At 48.0% G+C, this 17,728-nt stretch overlaps 3 protein-coding genes across 8 annotated transcripts; 2 read left to right on the top strand and 1 right to left on the bottom strand.

The window, feature by feature from the left end:
• Positions 1-106: 106 nt before the first annotated feature.
• On the bottom strand, positions 107-14,359 carry LOC118506552 (mucin-19). Of its 4 annotated transcripts, none has more exons than XM_036043856.1 (9): positions 13,763-14,359; positions 13,337-13,637; positions 13,186-13,262; positions 12,912-13,106; positions 12,478-12,822; positions 7,595-12,400; positions 2,899-3,018; positions 1,461-2,826; positions 107-876 (listed from the first exon to the last, which is right to left on the bottom strand). In XM_036043856.1, exons 2-8 carry the CDS (start codon positions 13,495-13,497, stop codon positions 1,550-1,552), a joined length of 6,981 nt encoding a protein of 2,326 aa, XP_035899749.1. In that variant the 5' UTR covers positions 13,498-13,637; positions 13,763-14,359; the 3' UTR covers positions 107-876; positions 1,461-1,549. The 4 variants fall into 4 exon arrangements, with proteins under 4 accessions (XP_035899749.1, XP_035899750.1, XP_035899751.1 ...); XM_036043857.1 differs by having other exon boundaries at positions 1,735-2,826; XM_036043858.1 differs by having other exon boundaries at positions 2,290-2,826.
• A 494-nt stretch (positions 14,360-14,853) lies between these two features.
• LOC118506551 (NAD-dependent protein deacetylase Sirt6) lies at positions 14,854-16,246 on the top strand. The gene is made up of 3 exons (XM_036043855.1): positions 14,854-15,085; positions 15,146-15,814; positions 15,875-16,246. Exons 1-3 carry the CDS (start codon positions 15,020-15,022, stop codon positions 16,217-16,219), a joined length of 1,080 nt encoding a protein of 359 aa, XP_035899748.1. The 5' UTR covers positions 14,854-15,019; the 3' UTR covers positions 16,220-16,246.
• Positions 16,247-16,461: 215 nt separating this feature from the next.
• On the top strand, positions 16,462-17,714 carry LOC118506549 (60S ribosomal protein L17). 3 transcript variants are annotated; one of them, XM_036043846.1, is made up of 3 exons: positions 16,462-16,502; positions 16,927-17,021; positions 17,119-17,714. In XM_036043846.1, exons 2-3 carry the CDS (start codon positions 16,941-16,943, stop codon positions 17,599-17,601), a joined length of 564 nt encoding a protein of 187 aa, XP_035899739.1. In that variant the 5' UTR covers positions 16,462-16,502; positions 16,927-16,940; the 3' UTR covers positions 17,602-17,714. The 3 variants fall into 3 exon arrangements, with proteins under 3 accessions (XP_035899739.1, XP_035899738.1, XP_035899740.1); XM_036043845.1 differs by having other exon boundaries at positions 16,478-16,535; XM_036043847.1 differs by having other exon boundaries at positions 16,484-16,597.
• Positions 17,715-17,728: the final 14 nt, after the last annotated feature.

Below are 17,728 nucleotides of genomic sequence, written 5' to 3'. Positions count from 1 at the left end.
AATAGTTGTAAGGATTAGGGATATGAAATATACTGAATGCTTACCAACCTGAAGTCAGACACATCTTCTCATCTTCTCATAAACATCTGTGCTCAATCGGTGAGAATAAGATTCGAAAAGACTAACGTTTATTCGTATGCAATTTGTACAAAGCTTCATATTTCCCTCCTATTTTTTCAATGAGTCATTTCCAATACAGTAGTCTACAGCACTGTAAGCTGTAACATTCCTTTTCTGGCCTAGTTTAACCGCTACCGGAAAACTTACAATTTAGAGCACGATTTATACTACACACACATACACAAGGCCTTTTGCATACACTGCGCGAAGCTGCTAATGATGATGAGCTGCAAAATTCAAACTCGGTCCTCAATCAATTCTACTACTACAGTCTGGCGTCCGGATTAAGGATAGTTCCTTCACGCTGTCCGATCAATCAATGGTTTGTCATAAAAGTAGGTATTCGACTGTTAAGCGCTTCTTCAAACTTCGCTCTCCTGCCTGTGCTTACACGAACATGCATTATTCGGCCAGATAAAAGGTAGCGCTTGGGTAGAACTCACTAAATCTCTACTAAAAACAGGATGTGCACTAAATCATCATACGCTCTTACGAGGAATCTCATACTCCGCGGGCCATGGTACGGAGCATACCTACATCCCGCAACCGTTGTTGCCAACAGAAAAAAAACCAAGCTAATGATTAAATGTTTTCTAAGTTTAAATTTAAAATTTACACTCTAGCAATAATGTGCTTCTTCTGCCTTCTGTCCGACCCTTACAACGTCCGGAACAATCGTACCGTGCCAAATCCAATTCACTCGGGCTTTTCCAGAAGAGAGGGACCCGCCTTCACTGTCCTAGCAGGTAAAAGGGTCTAAAACAAAACGGGAAAAGTAATAGAAAGCATATGAAAAGGATTGATAACGGGTTGAAACATATATATCTAATAAAACTAGCGGAAGAGCGATACGTTCTACAGGGGGAGAAAACTTAAAACGAAACAGTAATTATGAGACAGGAAAAGAGAAGATAAAGTGAGAACGACAAAAAAATGCTACCCAACTATAAGTAAACCAAATGTAAAATCTTAGTATTAAAAGTACACCCACACGCTTTACTCTAATAACGACGATTAACATAGTGAAAAATGAAGCGACGGCCAGCATACAACTAAAAAATCATACTTAAATAGAATAAAATACATAAAACACCAGTAGAATAATGAAAAAAGTAAGGGTAGAGGCGACAACGGCTTCAAAGGTTCAGATCCCATCCGGACCGTCCCCCTGCCCAGTGAGGACCGACTATCCAACTACGTGGCATTAAGTCTAGTAAGCCAGAAATGGCAGGCATAACCCTTTTAGGGGTCATTAGGCTAAGAAGAGAGAAAGAGAGAGAGAGGGACCAAAAGGCGAGATAGTTTACGAAGCCAGCATTAAAGGGTGGAATTCAAGCTACCTCTCTATTCATCTTGCCCAAAAAAAGTCGCTTCCGCTAGTGAGTGTGGCCACCTTGTCTTCGGCGATGATCCCAACCATAAGAACCGTTTATCGTTCAACGACGGTCGACGATCGTACGGAACCACCGGATACGGTGGCTTCACAGCCGGAACCAGCACCACCACCACCACCACTACCATTCCCCGCACCGGCCATACTGGTGTCGATTCCGCTATCGTTGTTACTACTGTTATGATGTTCGGCCAGGTTTAACGTGTCCGGGCGACCGTCACCTTCGCCGTTTGTTGATCGTGCTGCCGCAACATGCCGCGCACGGTGTTGCTGCTGCTGTCGGTGTTGCTGCTCGCGTAATGCAGCCAGCTGCTGCGGATCATGTTCCTCACTATCGTCCTCGCTATCGCGTTCCATCTCATCGTCAATACCGTCATCGTTCGGGGGACTGTTGAGCAACAGGTCAGCGTCCAGCACGACCACATTCGGTTGGATGGCGATGATCTCGCTACAGTTTGAGTTCGACTCATCCTCACCCACCGGCAGATGGTTGCGTGTGTCGTTTGGCTGTTCGCCATCCTCCTCGTGGTGTCGTCCATCATTATCATCGCTAAACTCATCATCAAGGCGTTCGCAGGATTGTTGCGATTCGGGCGTGTTTGGAATTTGAATATCGTCCTCCTCGTCATACGGCTCGTCCGCCAATGGGCATGGTTTCCCATCATCCCCATCTACAATCACCTCTCCCTCCAACGCTTCTCCCTCCTCAACAACCTTCTGCACCGGTGCAATTGCTAATGGAGGAGATGTGGAAGGTGGAACACGATCGATCGTACCTGGGGCTTCCGCACCACCGGACACCAACACCACCGCCGATATCGTGTCACCGGCCAGCGACGAAACGGCTGCCGCCGTCGTCGTGAGCGGGAAAAGAGCCGCCGCCGCCGCCGCCGCGTTCATTCTGCTGCCGGCCGTACTCGTTTTCGCGATGGCCGGATTTGTGACGGTGATCGGCAGCTCCAGCGAGGTCGGTACGTGCGGATTGCTTGGCACGTGCCCAATAACGGCTGCCAGCGTTTCGTCGAGATTCGAGCCCGGCTGGCCGGGTGCGATCGCGCACGGTACCGATGATGGGCCGGACGACGCGGAAGCGGGTGGTGCACCGGCGGCAGCGACGGTGCTGCCGGTGGCCATTCGCGGCGATGCTTGGGCGACCGCCGCCGACCGTTTCTCCGTTGCCGCCGGCTCGATACCGTTCTTGGTCGGCACTTCCACCGTCGACATGATCGGGGGCTTCGTTAGCACCGCATTCGTTTCGATGGTCGTGTTGGGATTGACCGGTATAATGTCCGACGGCAGCAACACCGGATGTTCTGCGAAATGGCATAACATGAGAACGGTATTAATCGAACGGCACCAGGCGCACCGCACCCAACTCGCCCTACCTTGCAGCTCTATCAGTCCGCCGGCGGTTTCGTGTGCCACAATAATTTGCGTTCCCTCCGGTGTCACCAGCTGTTGCTGCTGGCCGGCCGAAAGTGCCGCCAACCATTCCTGGGCCGGTTCTGCGCAGCGATGGACGGATGAAGACGAAGAAGAAAAATAAAAAAGGATAAAAATGCGTATAGACAAATGATAAGCCGAATAAGCTGGACTGGTAGTAACTGTGTGTGTGTGCCGAAAGCAGCAGCAGCAGCAGCAGCAACAGGATGAATGCGTGTCCTAAAGCAAACCAAAAACACACACACAGCCACACTCACACAAGCGGTAGAACAATTGTACTAATTCAATTCAACCAAGCGTAAGTAGAAACCCATCACACACACACAAACACACGGCGAACTACAAACAGTGCAACATTGCTTCGTCCGTTATTCATTTGCTCTATAGTGGACAGGTGTTGGTATATTATTCTCTTAACCGGAAATGGAAATGTTTCCTACAGTTACAGTTACAATTGGAACATTTTGTTTGTCATATACATAGAGCTTCTACCCGAATATAGCCGGAACGCACAGTAGTACGGAAGGAAGTAATCGTACAACACTATCTCTCGTTCCTCTCTCTCGCTCTCTCTTTCTCTTTCTAATTTTCGTCTGTGGAGTTTCGGTGTGTTGTCTTACTTGGCGTTAATATTAATCTTACCTACTACCATAATTTCCCTTACAAACATATGCTTAGTGAAGTTTGTCTAGGACAAACAGTCAGTAATAAAAAGTAAAACTCAAGCTTTTGTATGTCTGACCTGTCCTTTGCCTGTATATGTGTGTTACAATTTACTATCCGCTATAGTAGTATCTCTCTCTCTCTCTCTCGCTCTCTCTTCTTGACCTAACGACCTCTCTTAATAAGGTTGTTCCTCACTGCGGGGGAACTGTCCGGAAGGGATTTGAGCCCCGGGTCCTGCCGTATGAAGACCGGCGCCGTTGTCGCCTCCACCACCGGAACCCCGCCCCTTTAGCAGTATCTGAAGCAATTTGACCCAAAAATATTGTCACCCTCAATTTGTACAATCGTTCAGCATTTAAAAAGTAGACTAACTTCCTGGTGGCAATGCAAGCAAAAAGCTAGAACCAATAAGGGATAATTGCTAGAGATGATATTAAAAAGGCTGTCATTAAAAAGGCAATCATACGAAGGGAGAGAATGTTTAAAATGCCTCAACAAATGAAGCCCCAGCGTGGTCAGGAAATGTCCGAGAAGCTCTAACTTGAGCTCGCATTTTGGCCATGCTTCTATCCTTCCTGTTATGATTTATAATGTTAACACTTCATCAAGCTAGTCTATCGTTTTAATGCATACGCTAAGCGAAACAAATATCTTTCACCGCATAGAGCAAGGCAAAGCAGCTTCAAAGTCCAGCACTATCTTTCAGAGGACTTGACTACGTCATCTACGGACATACCAGGGTCCTGTCTAAAAGTGTCTCCTATGTTTGCATGAGAAGAGACACATCGTTCGCTTACAACTAATCTGAATAATATTATTTGCTTCTTAAACCTTTAGCACTTGCTGCATCATGCCGGCGTATTTACGTTGCACCCCCTTATCCAATAGGTAATCTACAATGCAGCCACCAGCCTACAGAGCAAGGTGTGGCAGTGTACATTAAAACGGGAAGGTTGGACGATTTAGAAGCAAAACGGACAGTACTTACAGGCATGTGCTACAGAGACAGAAAAAGAGGGAGGGAATCCTTTTTTCCTAAAGCTTTAACATAAAGGCAATCCTTTTAAAAATGGGAATGTTGTACGTCCGGGTAGCGGAACAGTCCTTAGAAATGACTCGATTTTTCTAACCGCTTTGAGTGTTACGATTCTGTCTGTTTCAATTTGAGGGTAAAACCGGGTAGAGTGGAAAAGGTCCAGCTAATGATAGGCAGTTAAAAGCAGCGATGGTGATGATGAGATTGGCAAGGAGAGACCATGAAATACTAGCAGCAGTTAAGCATGTTCAACCAGTGCTCTAGTGTCATGTATCATGGTTAGGGAGGTTACAGATCAGAATTGAATGTCCTTTGCTCATTCTGCTACGTTAAATCAATATCCGAGGAATATTTGTAACATCCGACTGCTGCCCTTCGAAAGCAAGCCTTCGTCAACAGACGTACAAAATGGCCGCCAAATAGAGTTCATAAGCCAACATCCTTATAATGCAGCACTCGACCAGGACATTCAATTCCGACCGGTAAGAGTATCAGTATGAAAATAGAGACGGGTTTTTTGCGCCAAAAGTTTACTACAGTACAGCTTGCAGCTTCCCTTACGGATAAGTTCGTTTTGAAGTAAGAATCGGGTCCATCATCATTGCCTTGCTTCGTTCATCCCTTTGCCTGCTTCTCTTCTACTACCTCCTCGGCATAACAATATATATTAGGTTCGTTTACGTATCGTGCGTCCGTCTCCTTTCGCTCTCTGAAACTAAAATGTGTCCATGGTTTGCTTCCCGCGGTTCGGTTCTGTTAAGGAATATTTGTTCGGTTTTGCGTTCCGCGCGGTTCGGGGTTCGTTCGCTCTCGCGCATTTTGTTCTTTCGCTGTAGTGTGCTGTTCGCGCAGTTCGGACTCGGGAGTTCAAACATAGTCGGGATCATCGACCGATACGGAACTGGTGAATAGGCTACCTACAGGAAAAAACAGAAACGTGAAAGTATGATGGGTGGAAATTTTGCCTCAATTGTGAAGAGTGAAGGGAAAATGATCAATGTCCAATGTGGAAGGAGCAAAGTAAATTCGTACTAGAAGGAAAACACAGAAGAGGTAGGGAAGAAGAACTAAAATACCAAAGGCCCGGAAAACATCCAAACAACCTCTCGTTCGTTGCATGAGTGCCGGAAACATGAGGACCGTATGGGGGGGGGGGGGGGGGTTATTGCTCTACGCACGCAAGGATGAAGAGAACAGAAAAAAACATTTTCTGCGCTTGCTTAACACTAAACAGCACGGAACTAACGTAAATGGGGTCCACAACATTCGAGCGTGGTAAGCAGCATTCGGCAACGTAACGGATGGGAACCCAAAAAACAATCTAGTAACAACTGGCCACCCGATATATAACGCTTACCAAGGAAAAAAGGGATGGTATGGGCAAAGTAAGTAAAATATCTACTACTGCAGTGGTTGCTAATGAAAGCCAGAGGATATTTTAATCGTGCTTTGTTCGCACAGGACTTTGTCCGCCACATACAGTCAACGAAGAGATGAGAGGAAACTGAAAGAACTGTTTGAACGGCATGAAAACGAACGCGCTAATAGCTTAACCTTCTCTTGTATTATTACTTGCTGAGGGTTAGTGGTGATAAACAGTGGAAAATGATAATGTTAGTCATATACAATATTGGTCCTCTGTCACTACACTTGATGAAACGCCTTGATGTAATGTATGTCCCTTTACTTATCTTGCCATAAATGCTACTGCTACTCTTCTCTTCTTCCTTGGCACTACAACCTCGAGAGGTCTCTTGGCCTGCCATTTCTGGCTTTCTGTGACTTAATTTTACCCGTAGTAAAGTAGTCAGCCTTACGTACGGAAGAGGCGGTCTAGATGGGATTTGAACCCCGGCCCTTCCATGCTACTTGCAACATATGTACGACACGAGTAGCTTAACCTTACTTTTATTTTCCTTTTATCTGGGTTAAGAGCTTGCCTTTTCCGTTTCCGTCCGTTTGAAGTTAATGAAATACACCGATACATCCTTAAGCATCAGGCTTGACTGGCACATCCGGCACATCCGGGTTTTACCACGATGAACCATTTTACCAACAATCTTAAAACTGACATCATAATGCCAAAAAGGCCTCTACTATCTATTGCCCGTATAGATCACGTTTTGCTCGTTCAAAAGCAATCTACTGTATAAGAGATATGAAGCAATACACCATCGGAGCAATATTTAAACCCTCGAGAAAGGGGAAAGACACGCTGGGAAAGTAAGTAAAATTTACTGAAGGCAGGAATTTTGTGCTGTTTTCCTTTAATCCGAATTCCTAATCAATTGTGAAACAAGAAAGGGTTGCTTACGGGATCGCTATCTATCACCTGATAAGGGATAGGATGTACTAAGAGTATCTTATTGCTGCTGCTGCACAGTTTCGATTTCTGTGCTATACCGTTCGTTAAAAAGCTAAGAGATGTTGCATGCCGTCATGAATACTCGTGCCAAGTAAAGCCAGTAGTGTGGGGGAGTATGGAGCGGTAAACTTAAAATATTTTAAAATTCTGTCCGTTCTTGAGTAAAATCTAACTGTCGGGATGTAAAGTCGGTTTCAAAGGGGCTATAAAGCAGATCAATGTGCGTGCGTGTATGTGTTTCAATGTATAAGATGAAAGCCAGAACAGACCTGTGTGATACTAGTGATACAAATAAAACAAAAAAGCAACAATACAAATCCACCCAAATCGCTACACACGCTAGGGAAACGCAGGGAAAGCGTTATGTGTGCAAACTAAAATGCAGCAGTGTAAATCACACCCACACTGGTGTGATTCATTGCGGGAGGTATGATTTAAAAAACTTAACTAAAAGCTAAACAGCAAGTCACTACGCTGCTCTGCCTGCACTTTCGTGCTGGCGTGATGGGAAATTTCGAACGACATGGGAAAATTGGCGATGGAAAAGAAACAAGCATTCCGCGTTACGCACCTTGCAGCACTATCTGCTGGCCGTCAGCCGTTATAATGTGCGATGTGTCACCACCGGCCGCCAACGCCATCAGGCTCTGCTGGTCGAGTATGATGTGCTGCCCGTCCTGCGTGTTGAGCAGGAAGCTTTGCTGCGCACCATCGCTCACTACCGACGCACCAGAACCATCGGCAAGGTTCGCGCCACCGTCGACGGAACCGTCACCGGGCAGTTCCGCTCCATTAGTGCCGATCGTGGGCAGGATCACCTCCGCCTGATGGATAATATCTTCCACCGGTTGAGCGGGAGTCTGTCCTTGCTGTTGCTGCTGCTGTTGCTGGGCCGCTGGATGTTGCTGTTCCGGCAACGCCACCAGCTGGTTCGATGCGTCAAGATAGAGCAGCTCATCGTTCACGCGCACGAACGTTTCATCACGCACCGAGCATAGGTAGAAGAGATGGGGTGGGCCACCAAAGTTCTCCGCCGTTACGGCAACCAGCTGGGAGGACTCTTGCACTCCGCTTCCGCCTGTTGCTGGTGCCGCGGGTCCACCGCTGCTGCTGGTAGCTTCAGCCATCGAACCACCACCACCGACTATGGTTAGTTCAGCTGCCGAGCCAAGGATCACTTCGGCCACTGGGCCACCGGTTGTTCCGCTGCTGGTCGGGCTGGCCCCTTCCACCATACCGCTTGTCCCGGGAGCTGGAGCAGCCTCGGTGGTCACCTTATTGTTCTGTTGCTCTAGCAACAGTGCTTCCGCTTCCTCCTCCATATCGTCGGCCGCACTCGGATCGCTTGCAGCGGAGTTACGTTCCACCATGGCAGATGATTCCTGTACGGACGAGTCGGCTGCAGCCGCAATCACGACATTGCTACCAGAGGAAGCGACCTCCGAGCTGCTGGTGGTGCTATCCGAACCCACCACCAACCCAACTCCATCGATGCCTACCCCAGTCGTCGTAACGATTTTGGTGGAAAGTGGAACTGCTTTTTTCTTGCCAGTTAGATGCTCGTTCCGTGCCTGCTGTTGCTTCAGCTGCGCCTGCTTCCCGTATAGCTGACGCATGCCGCTTTTGGTCAGCATCTTGCCCTTGCCCTGTCGATCCTCGATGTAACCGAGGCGGCTAAATTCTTTCAACTTTTGCGGCGTAAGCCTCAGCACGCGATGACTCTTTTTGCTGCCCGCATCGCTGCCGGACGATGACGATACGGAGGACGATCCACCGTCACCGGACAGGCGACGTTCTTGCATCTTGCTCGATTTCACACTCTCGGTAGCAGCATTCGGTAGCGGTTTCTTCGTCAGAATGATCTTTGGTGGTACCGATGGTGTAGTTACCGCTGGGACTGCAACTGTTGCCGATGGTGGTGGTGGTGGTTGCGGTGGCGTTAGCGACGGCGAACCATTCGGCGCTAGTGTTGGTGTTGAGCTAGCGACGCGGCAGCTGGTAGCGAGCGTAATGGCGCTAGTCACCGACACTGACGGTTTGGCGGTGGTGGAAAACTTGGACGCAACCGTTACGTTTGCTGTCGAGGTGGTTAGTATCGTGCCTTTGCTCGTTATCACAATTTGCTCCTTGGAGGCACGGCCTCCCTTCACCGATGCTACCGTCGTTTGCCGTTTATCCCGCGACGGTGCGCCACTTGTGGTGAGCGCGTGAATTGGCGTTGCTTCGACCTTACCGGGTGCATTACCGGCACCGTTAACACCCTTTACGACGGCAATGGTGGCAGCGCTCGAGACGGACGACGACGAAGCGTCCTCCACCAACAGCTCCGACTCGTCCATTACGATCGGCATGTTGCTGATGTCAAATTTATCATTTTCCATCAACTCGTCGTTCGTTTCTTCCTTTTCGGCACTTTTTGACAAATCGTTATCGCTGCTTTTCTCTGGAATGGATGGAGGATCTTGTTTGGCGGGCACGACTACAGCTGCTGCACCGTCTGCCTTGGATGCTACCACCGAAGACGGTACGCACGAGTCAGAGCCCGATGATTTCTTTGCCTGCGGCTTCGGCTCCTCCGTTGTCGTAAGCATCATCGACTGCAGGTGACGCTTTCGCGGGTTGATACTCTTGGCCAAACTGCTTCCGGAGCTTGGCGCTGTTGCCTGTCGCACCACAGCGACTGCTTCCTCTGCAGCATCGCTCACTGTGGTCGGTACCTGCTTTTCCTCACTACTACTTACAGAAGCCATCGTTGTTGCTACAACGGGCAGATTTATCAGCGCTTCCGCAGCTTGCAGATCCGTCGCAGTTGGTTTCGTCGTGTCGATCGAGGTAGAAGGTGGCGGTGCCGCGAGCACTTTTTTCGACTGTAAGACGATTTCTTCTCGCTTCGGTTTCGTCGCGTTCGGTGTTGCCGCGGGTATTTCGATGGATTGCTTCTTCACTGGCGGCGGTGGTGATGTGTCGTCATTCTTCGCACTGATGCCATCGGCGCTGGCTTCTTCCGTTACCATAGCAACGGTTTCCCTTTTTCTTCCCGATACTCGTTCCGAGGTACTGTGGTAGGTGTCTTCGGCATCGTCCCTACTTTCGCTACTGATGACCGTGGTTGGTGTGGTAGTGGACGTGAGTTCACGACGACTTCTTTTTGACTTGCGCGAGGAGGATGAAGAAGATTCACGCTCATCCAACGATGGACCGGTGGAATCCGATGGTTTCTGTTCCGTACCTTCCGCTACATGCTTACCACCAAACTTGCCACGACGACGAGCAGATGATAAAGGAGGCGGCGTCGGTTCGCCATTACCGCCACTGCTGTCTGGAAGGAGCATTTCTTCCGATTTCCGTTTTTTCTTCATCGATTGCTGCTGCTGCTGGTCCACGTCCATCGGTTCGACTGCTACCAGCTCTTCAGTCATCGCCGATGAAGTGACGGAAGGATGCTGATGATCCTCCTGTTTCTTCGATTCGTTCCTATCCTTGGCGAGCGGTTTCTCCTCCGTTTCGACAGCGCCTGAGAATTGTTTGTCGCTCCTATCTTCTGTATCGTTTGTATCTGCTGGTTCTGAAAGCGCTTTAGGTTCGGTTTCTGCAGCCCCTTCATCTGTGTTCGAATGAAACGAAGACGAAGATGCCGCTCCGGCAACGGTTTTGTTGCGTGTTTTAAAAATTCGCTTGCCACGTTCCTTCGGCGGCAGGGTACGATTGCAGTCAATCTTGTCAGACACAGCGGCCATTACATCGTTCAGATCTTCTGGCAGTTTCGGCACGTCCATTTCACACAGCAGCGAATCAATTTCCTGGCAAAGCTTTACGTCCCGATCCTCTTCCTGCGGTGCGTCGGCTGCCTCGACCGGCGGTGTTGGCTTTATGCGCGCCGACGTTTGTTCATGTTTACGGTCTAACCGTGACGTCGAATGTTTTGTAGCCACGGTGGACATTTGTGGCACCTTTCGCTCTTCTTCGTCATCGTTGAAATCGAAACAGCTCGACTCCTGTGGGCCCTGCGGGTCCAGCGGTTTTGTCTTCGTCTCATCCGACTGAGATTTTTGTTCCTCGCTAACACTGCTTTCCGTGCCAGTGGCAACACTCGCCGTCGTTGTACCACCATCGTCTGCCGCCGTCACACTAACGGTCATTGCATTTTCATCTCCACTTAACGATTTGCTTGAGCCACGGGTGGCACGGTTCAGTATCAACTGTTTCGCACTGATCGGACGCTCGACTGTCGGTACGGGTGCCGTAGTCGACTGGGCACTTCCAGTACACGGTTCATAAGAGCCAGTGGTCGATGAACTGCTAGCCGTACTTCCTTCCCGTGACGGTACCGCATACTTTTCCTGTACCATGGAGACGTCGTCATTGGTGACTTCGATGAATTCACGCTTTTGTTTTTTCGGGATGTTTCTGTACTTGATCGTGGCATACGGTGATGCGGTAGTAGCGGTCGTTGCGGCAGTCGGTGCGGTCGTCGTCACACCGGAGGCAGCACATGCGGAGGATGGTTCGGATGCGGTTACGGTTATTGCAGCTGTTACAGCACCAGTTGCACTATCCTCCGGCGAACTTTCCTGATCTTTTTCCGCCTCCTTGACCTTATCGCTCAGCCCATCCTTGCCTTGCATTGCACTTCCATCAATTTTCGCTTCCGCTTTTATCGCTTTCTTCGATGCTTGTGCCTGTTTGCTAGCTGTTTCCTGTCTGGATTCTTTATGTTGCCGTTTGGTGGTGCCCGCTTTACCAACAACCGTTCGAACTGGCGAAGAATCTTTCGGGGGAGGAATTTTCTTCTCTGCAAGGGAAACATGTTCGATCGCCTTCTTTTCTGCGACTGCCTGTCCGCTTTCCGTAACGCCTTCATCGTCCTCCGGTTCGTCTTCGCTCCAGTCTGCAAGCAGCTCGTTTTTCAGCTTCACGTCCGTGCTGTTCTTGGGGCCTTGTTTGTATGTTGGTGGTTCGTCGCGATTTGTCGGCACGCTTGCATCTTCACCCTGATATCTTCCGTCCTCTTTATGTTCACCCGTCTGCTTGCCGACATCTTCCGATGGCTGATCGTCTTCCGCTTCGAAGGATATAGCCGAAGCCAGTGCGTCTGCATCCGGCGATTGGTCTCGCTTATTTCTTCGACGTGCAATTTTCTTTTGCTTTTGCGTTTCAATTGGCTTTCGACCGCCTCCTCTCGTGCGTTTTTCACTGGACGGTTCATCCTTGAAGGGAACCGTCAATTGAACGCTGCTGATGGGTGTTGTCTCAAACGGTTTTCCCTTGCTCGACATCGGTAAAGATCGCCTAGAGTGATCGGTTTTAATATCCAGATTGAGATCCTCCTCTTCGGCTGATTCATTCACTTTTTCCCGCGAAACTTTGCGAGCAGATGCTAAGGAAGATAGAGAAGAAGATGCTAGGAAGTTTGTTTTCAGCTAAACGAATTATATCTGCAATATCACGGCTTACCCATTGGTGGCATGGTGGATGAGGAAGCAGACAACCCACCACCAGTGACCGTGCAGCTCATTCGGCAATGCTTTATGTGAAGTATGATCAGATTTTGGCGATTGGCACTGTAATTGTTACACTTGTAACAATGATACACCTGCCCAGGGGAAGACGATACTGATGGTGCCGCAGCGGCAAGCGAACCGTCTCTCCGTTCCGGAAGCGCGGCTGCACCAGGTTCACTGTCTGTGGTCGACACGCTGGAAGGTTGCGCTAAAATCCGCACCTCGTGCACTGTTTTACGCCCCGAACCGAACGAAACCGGCATCGCGTGCGATTTAGTAGACGGTGTGTTTGATTTTTCTTTGTGTGTGGGAATGGAAACATTGTACAATTAAACCAGTTAAGCTTTACAAACAGCTTGCTAAGCGTAAAAGTGTGTATGTCCGTACCTTTAAGGCCCTTCGTCCCGCCCTTTGGTGTGGTGGGCGAGCGGCCCTCTTGAAACAGTCCCGAATATCGTTCCTTTTTCTGTGGCTGAAAATCGGTTGAATTTACAATATCCGGATCACCGCCGGTCACACGTTCCGCGTGCATCACATCGGCCGGAAACTTTTCCATGTGCTTCATTTTGGCACGATATTGTTCTGCAAAAAAAAAGTAAGCGTGAACCGTTGATTCAAACGTGACTGGCGCTTGGATCAGATCATTTTCAGCGTCACTTACCCAAACCTTTGCGAAGAAATTCGTTCTTACGAGGACAATTATACTTGAAGATAAAATTGGGATTTTTTACGTATTCACTGAAAGAAAAATAAAAACGATTGAGCCAAACGCAATACTTCCGTTCAAAGCTGCTTACTTCGCCAATACTTACTAGGAATCTTCTTGAAAAAATTTAACAACTGCCAGAGGCTTTTTCCGCAGCGAAGAAAGGAACTCCTCGGATAGGCGTGACTCGCCCATAACCTCACCCGGCCACCAGCTATTGCTCACCTTCACCCACACGATCTCACCATCGCTCAATTCGTCCTCCATGGTAGGAAAATGCTTGTCACCACTAGCTTGGACGACGGATGCAGACGAATGACGGGATGTATATTTTACAATATTTTCTGTAAGTCCTCCGCCTGACGTTCTACTAAAATCTCCGGTTAACACTCCTCCTAGTAACACACCTGGAATGAAAAGAAGGAAAAATTCATACAATTTTTATAGACTTCCCATTCCACAGGATTGATATCTCTCTTCCGGTAGAAGATTTTTTTTGTGCGAGGCTTGCTTAACATACTTATAATCATACCTTGTGCCTATCCCGGAGCACTTCTGTATAATGTGTGTTAGAATATCTGGAATATTTCACACGATTGCTTCGCTAATTGCAAAGCCTTTGCAGCTTCCGAAGCTCGAACCGGAACTACGATTACTGCGTTTTTTGCCCAATGTTGCCAGTTTTCTTTTTTCTATTCAGCGCAAACAGTGCAGAACCCGGAGACGCTTTTTGCTTTGTGTGTCTTTTGTCTCCATTCACTGCCCACCGTCTTCGATGTCGTCTTCGGCAGTCTCACAGTTTTTCTTCGTTTTCATCGCGAACCATGTTCCCGTTGGTTGTGTGTTGGGTTTGCTCTGAAAGGGACGCGGTTGTTCTTGTCCAGAGGTGACTCGCAGTTGCCGTTTGCTGTGCAGTACCTGGCCTGTAACCGATCTGGAGACACGCCAACTGCACCTATTGAAAAGCGACGCCGATTTTATGCAATCATTTGCAACCGACGTGCCGTTTTCTAGCTTGGCCTCTTCCACTAAGCAATGTTGTTGATTAAACGCAAGTTGAGCAAAATTTTCTTCCTTGGACTGCTACCATTTCGTCGGCAGCCTACGGGATTGACGCACCCACGGTTTATACCGCGCTGGTTGATAGCTTGACGAACGTCAGCCGTACATCGTCTTTCGGGGAAATCCTGTTTGTGGTTTATATATTATTTAGAAAATTTAAAATTCAGCAAAATCATGTCATTTTCGTTGGTAGAAAGTACAAATGATGAGATAAGCTGTTTAATTCTTTCGAAGGCTAAAATATTTGGCAATTTTATTAACTTGAAATTTGAAAAGTATGAAAAAACTTTCTTGATTGAGGCGGAATGCTGCAAACCGCACCACACGGAATGAACCGGTTCGCCAGGCTTTCAACTTTGTATTTTCCGTTGGAGAGCACTCAAACCGTTCGCCATACAAGATACATCTTCCCACCATTTAAAACCTTGTTTTATTTTATTTCAATCAAAAATGAAAAGTAATCTCCAGTAGCAAAGCTCCACGCACTGGAATAGAATAGATAACTCATGCGCGTAGGGGCATCGGAACGGTATCAAATTGTCATAGTTCATGGAGTAGCCTAGACAGCTTGCGTACGTACAATAAAAGCTCGTTGTACGCATTTTTCCCGGTAGCATCTGCAAGTGTGTGCGTGTGGTCAGATGTTTACAAAACAATGCATGCAGTCGTTTGCCAAGAAAAGCGTTCCTCGGTTGATGGTGCTGAAATCGGTATAGATTATTGAAAAATGTCGTGTAATTACGCAGAAGGGTTATGCAAATATGACAACAAAGGTGTTCTTGGTGTGGCAGAGGTGAGGAGGAATTTAAAATGGCTATTAATCTGAAAAATAAATGTTCAACCTTTCGCCAAGATATTCGATGCGCCCGAAATTGTGGAGGAAAAATGTGAACAGTTGGTTAAAATGATACTCGCTTCGAATCATACTGTCGTTCACACCGGAGCCGGAATCAGCACGAGCGCGGGAATACCGGACTTCCGTGGTCCCAACGGTGTATGGACGCTGGAGGAAAAGGGCGAAAAACCTACCGTAAACATCTCGTTCGATGATGCTACCCCAACTCGCACACACATGGCATTGAAGGCACTGGTAGCAACTGGCCATGTTCAATACATTGTCAGCCAAAACATCGACGGTTTGCATCTTCGGTCGGGGCTTGCGAGAGAGCATCTGTCCGAACTGCACGGTAACATGTTTGTGGAAGTGTGTACCAAATGTCGCCGACAGTACGTGAGAAACAGCCCGGCTCCGACAGTGGGCAAAAAGACAACTGGAAATATTTGCCCTGGTACAGGTATGGGCCGTGCGTGCCGTGGTGGAAAGCTCATCGACAACATTCTAGACTGGGAACATGATCTTCCGGAGAACGATCTTCAACTTGCTTTTATGCATTCCGCGATAGCCGATTTGAATATTTGTCTAGGAACGACGCTACAAATTGTACCGAGTGGCGATCTGCCGTTAAAGAATCTCAAGCACGGTGGCCGGCTCGTCATCTGCAATCTTCAGCCAACTAAGCATGTAAGTGTTGCCTGAACATTGTAAAAGCTAACATTTTACTGATTCATTCTTACATTGCAGGACAAAAAGGCTGATATAAAAATATCAAGTTACGTCGATACGGTTCTGGAAAAGGTGGCCAAACGATTAGGGGTAGAAATTCCCCTCTATCGCCCGGAAGACGACCCAACGAAGCTGATCTCGTACACTGTCCAGTGGACCATCAGCGGAAATGTTGTGAAATGTTTGGAGAAGCGATACGACAACACGATAAAAGAGAAGGGAAAGTTGAAAAAGCGGAATTCTACGTCCAGTACCCCACAGGAACGAGAGGAAATGAAAATAAACAATAAAAAGCTGAAACAAGAAAATGTTCCCTGTGGGGAAGGCACATCACTGTCAAACGCTTGCAATATTGCGAAATAAAAAAAGCACAAGACAAAATGTTAAAAATTTCTTGATTTTCTTTTAACATGCTTGTTTTTACGCTAGATTCCTGATAAATTTTGATAACGTTGAAAACGTTCTTTAAATTTTATTGGACGGAGTAAAAAATCAACACAATTCTAAGCAAATGCATCGAAAGCTCAACGTGATTTGCTTGAAATGGAAACGCGTTCAATTATTTGCTACCTTGTATTTGACAGTCGAGAAAACGGAAGCTAAACTGACAACTCGCGCTAGATCTCTCTTTCCGGCATCTTGCAAGGTTAGTGACGGAAGCGCATTGGAATTGTTGTCGGTAAAATAAACCGAATTTATTAGTTTTTCCTGCTTATATCAACTATGCGGGAAAGAAAATTGGTAGGAAAAATGTTCACCTCCGTTGTGTGCTGTTATTCCGTTTGGAACCATTTCAACGCGGCGGGAAAACGGCATCGACAAGAGCGCTGGTGGCTACGTTGAACATCAACATTGGTCCAATGGGTGGCTGCTGCTGCTAGCACAGAAGTAGAAAGGGTTGGGAGTGCACCGCTGTTGATGTTCGCTAAACGCTAGCTATCTTGTAGGATCATTAGCGCACTATCGGAATGAACACTTTTCCTGCTAAACTCGCTTCACACCGACTACTGATCGGCAAAACGTGATAGATTGTACTAATCGCGGGTTTGTGTATTGTCTCGTATTTACAGACTTCGGATTCAAGATGGGTCGTTACGCTAAGGAACCCGACAATGCCTCCAAATCGTGCAAATCGCGTGGTTCGAACCTACGGGTACATTTCAAGGTAAGTGGTAGCTATGGTACATGGTGGGAAGAGTGTGTGTGTGAGAGTATAGTATGCTGGGCGATGTAAATAATAATCTCGTTTCGTGCTTCCACAGAACACCCGCGAAACGGCACTAGCCATCAAGCGTATGCCGCTCCGCCGTGCTCAGCGTTTCCTGAAGAACGTGATTGAGAAGAAGGAGTGTGTACCGTTCCGTCGTTTCAATGGCGGTGTGGGCCGTTGCGCTCAGGCCAAGCACTGGGGCACGTCGGTAGGCCGTTGGCCGAAAAAGTCCGCCGAGTTTTTGCTGCAGCTGCTGAAGAACGCTGAAGCGAACGCCGACTACAAGGGTTTGGACGTGGACCGGCTAGTGATTAACCACATCCAGGTGAACCGCGCTCCCTGCCTGCGTCGCCGTACGTACCGTGCGCACGGTCGTATCAATCCGTACATGTCATCGCCATGCCACATCGAGCTATCGCTGACCGAGAAGGAGGATGTTGTAACTAAGGCAACCGATGAGTCGGAGCAGGCGAAGAAAAAGCTGTCCAAGAAGAAGCTGCAGAGGCAAAAGGAGAAGATGATGCGCAACGAATGAGGTGGTGAGGTGAGGAGCGTTACCCCTTGTGCCGCGTGCAAAACTTGAGTTCTTTTTGAGGGGCGAATAAAACTGTCAACAAAAACGCCTGACGAGAGGAAAGTGAACAAACACAGGTGTGTGTGGT

This window comes from Anopheles stephensi, chromosome 2 (assembly GCF_013141755.1).
Source record: "Anopheles stephensi strain Indian chromosome 2, UCI_ANSTEP_V1.0, whole genome shotgun sequence".
Taxonomy (NCBI): Eukaryota; Metazoa; Arthropoda; class Insecta; order Diptera; family Culicidae; genus Anopheles; species Anopheles stephensi.
This window is presented reverse-complemented; position numbering and strand designations above follow the sequence as displayed.

What these genes read in the sequence shown, in the direction of transcription:
- LOC118506552 (XM_036043856.1), bottom strand. Translation starts at nt 13,497, where the DNA reads ATGGAGGACGAATTGAGCGATGGTGAGATCGTGTGGGTGAAGGTGAGC. An exon ending in TTTTTTCAAGAAGATTCCTA is followed by an intron (nt 13,263 to 13,336) that starts GTAAGTATTGGC and finishes TTTTTCTTTCAG; the next exon opens with TGAATACGTAAAAAATCCCA. An exon ending in CGGACTGATAGAGCTGCAAG is followed by an intron (nt 2,827 to 2,898) that starts GTAGGGCGAGTT and finishes GCCATTTCGCAG; the next exon opens with AACATCCGGTGTTGCTGCCG.
- LOC118506551 (XM_036043855.1), top strand. Translation starts at nt 15,020, where the DNA reads ATGTCGTGTAATTACGCAGAAGGGTTATGCAAATATGACAACAAAGGT. An exon ending in GTGTTCTTGGTGTGGCAGAG is followed by an intron (nt 15,086 to 15,145) that starts GTGAGGAGGAAT and finishes CCTTTCGCCAAG; the next exon opens with ATATTCGATGCGCCCGAAAT. An exon ending in ATCTTCAGCCAACTAAGCAT is followed by an intron (nt 15,815 to 15,874) that starts GTAAGTGTTGCC and finishes CTTACATTGCAG; the next exon opens with GACAAAAAGGCTGATATAAA.
- LOC118506549 (XM_036043846.1), top strand. Translation starts at nt 16,941, where the DNA reads ATGGGTCGTTACGCTAAGGAACCCGACAATGCCTCCAAATCGTGCAAA. An exon ending in ACCTACGGGTACATTTCAAG is followed by an intron (nt 17,022 to 17,118) that starts GTAAGTGGTAGC and finishes GTGCTTCCACAG; the next exon opens with AACACCCGCGAAACGGCACT.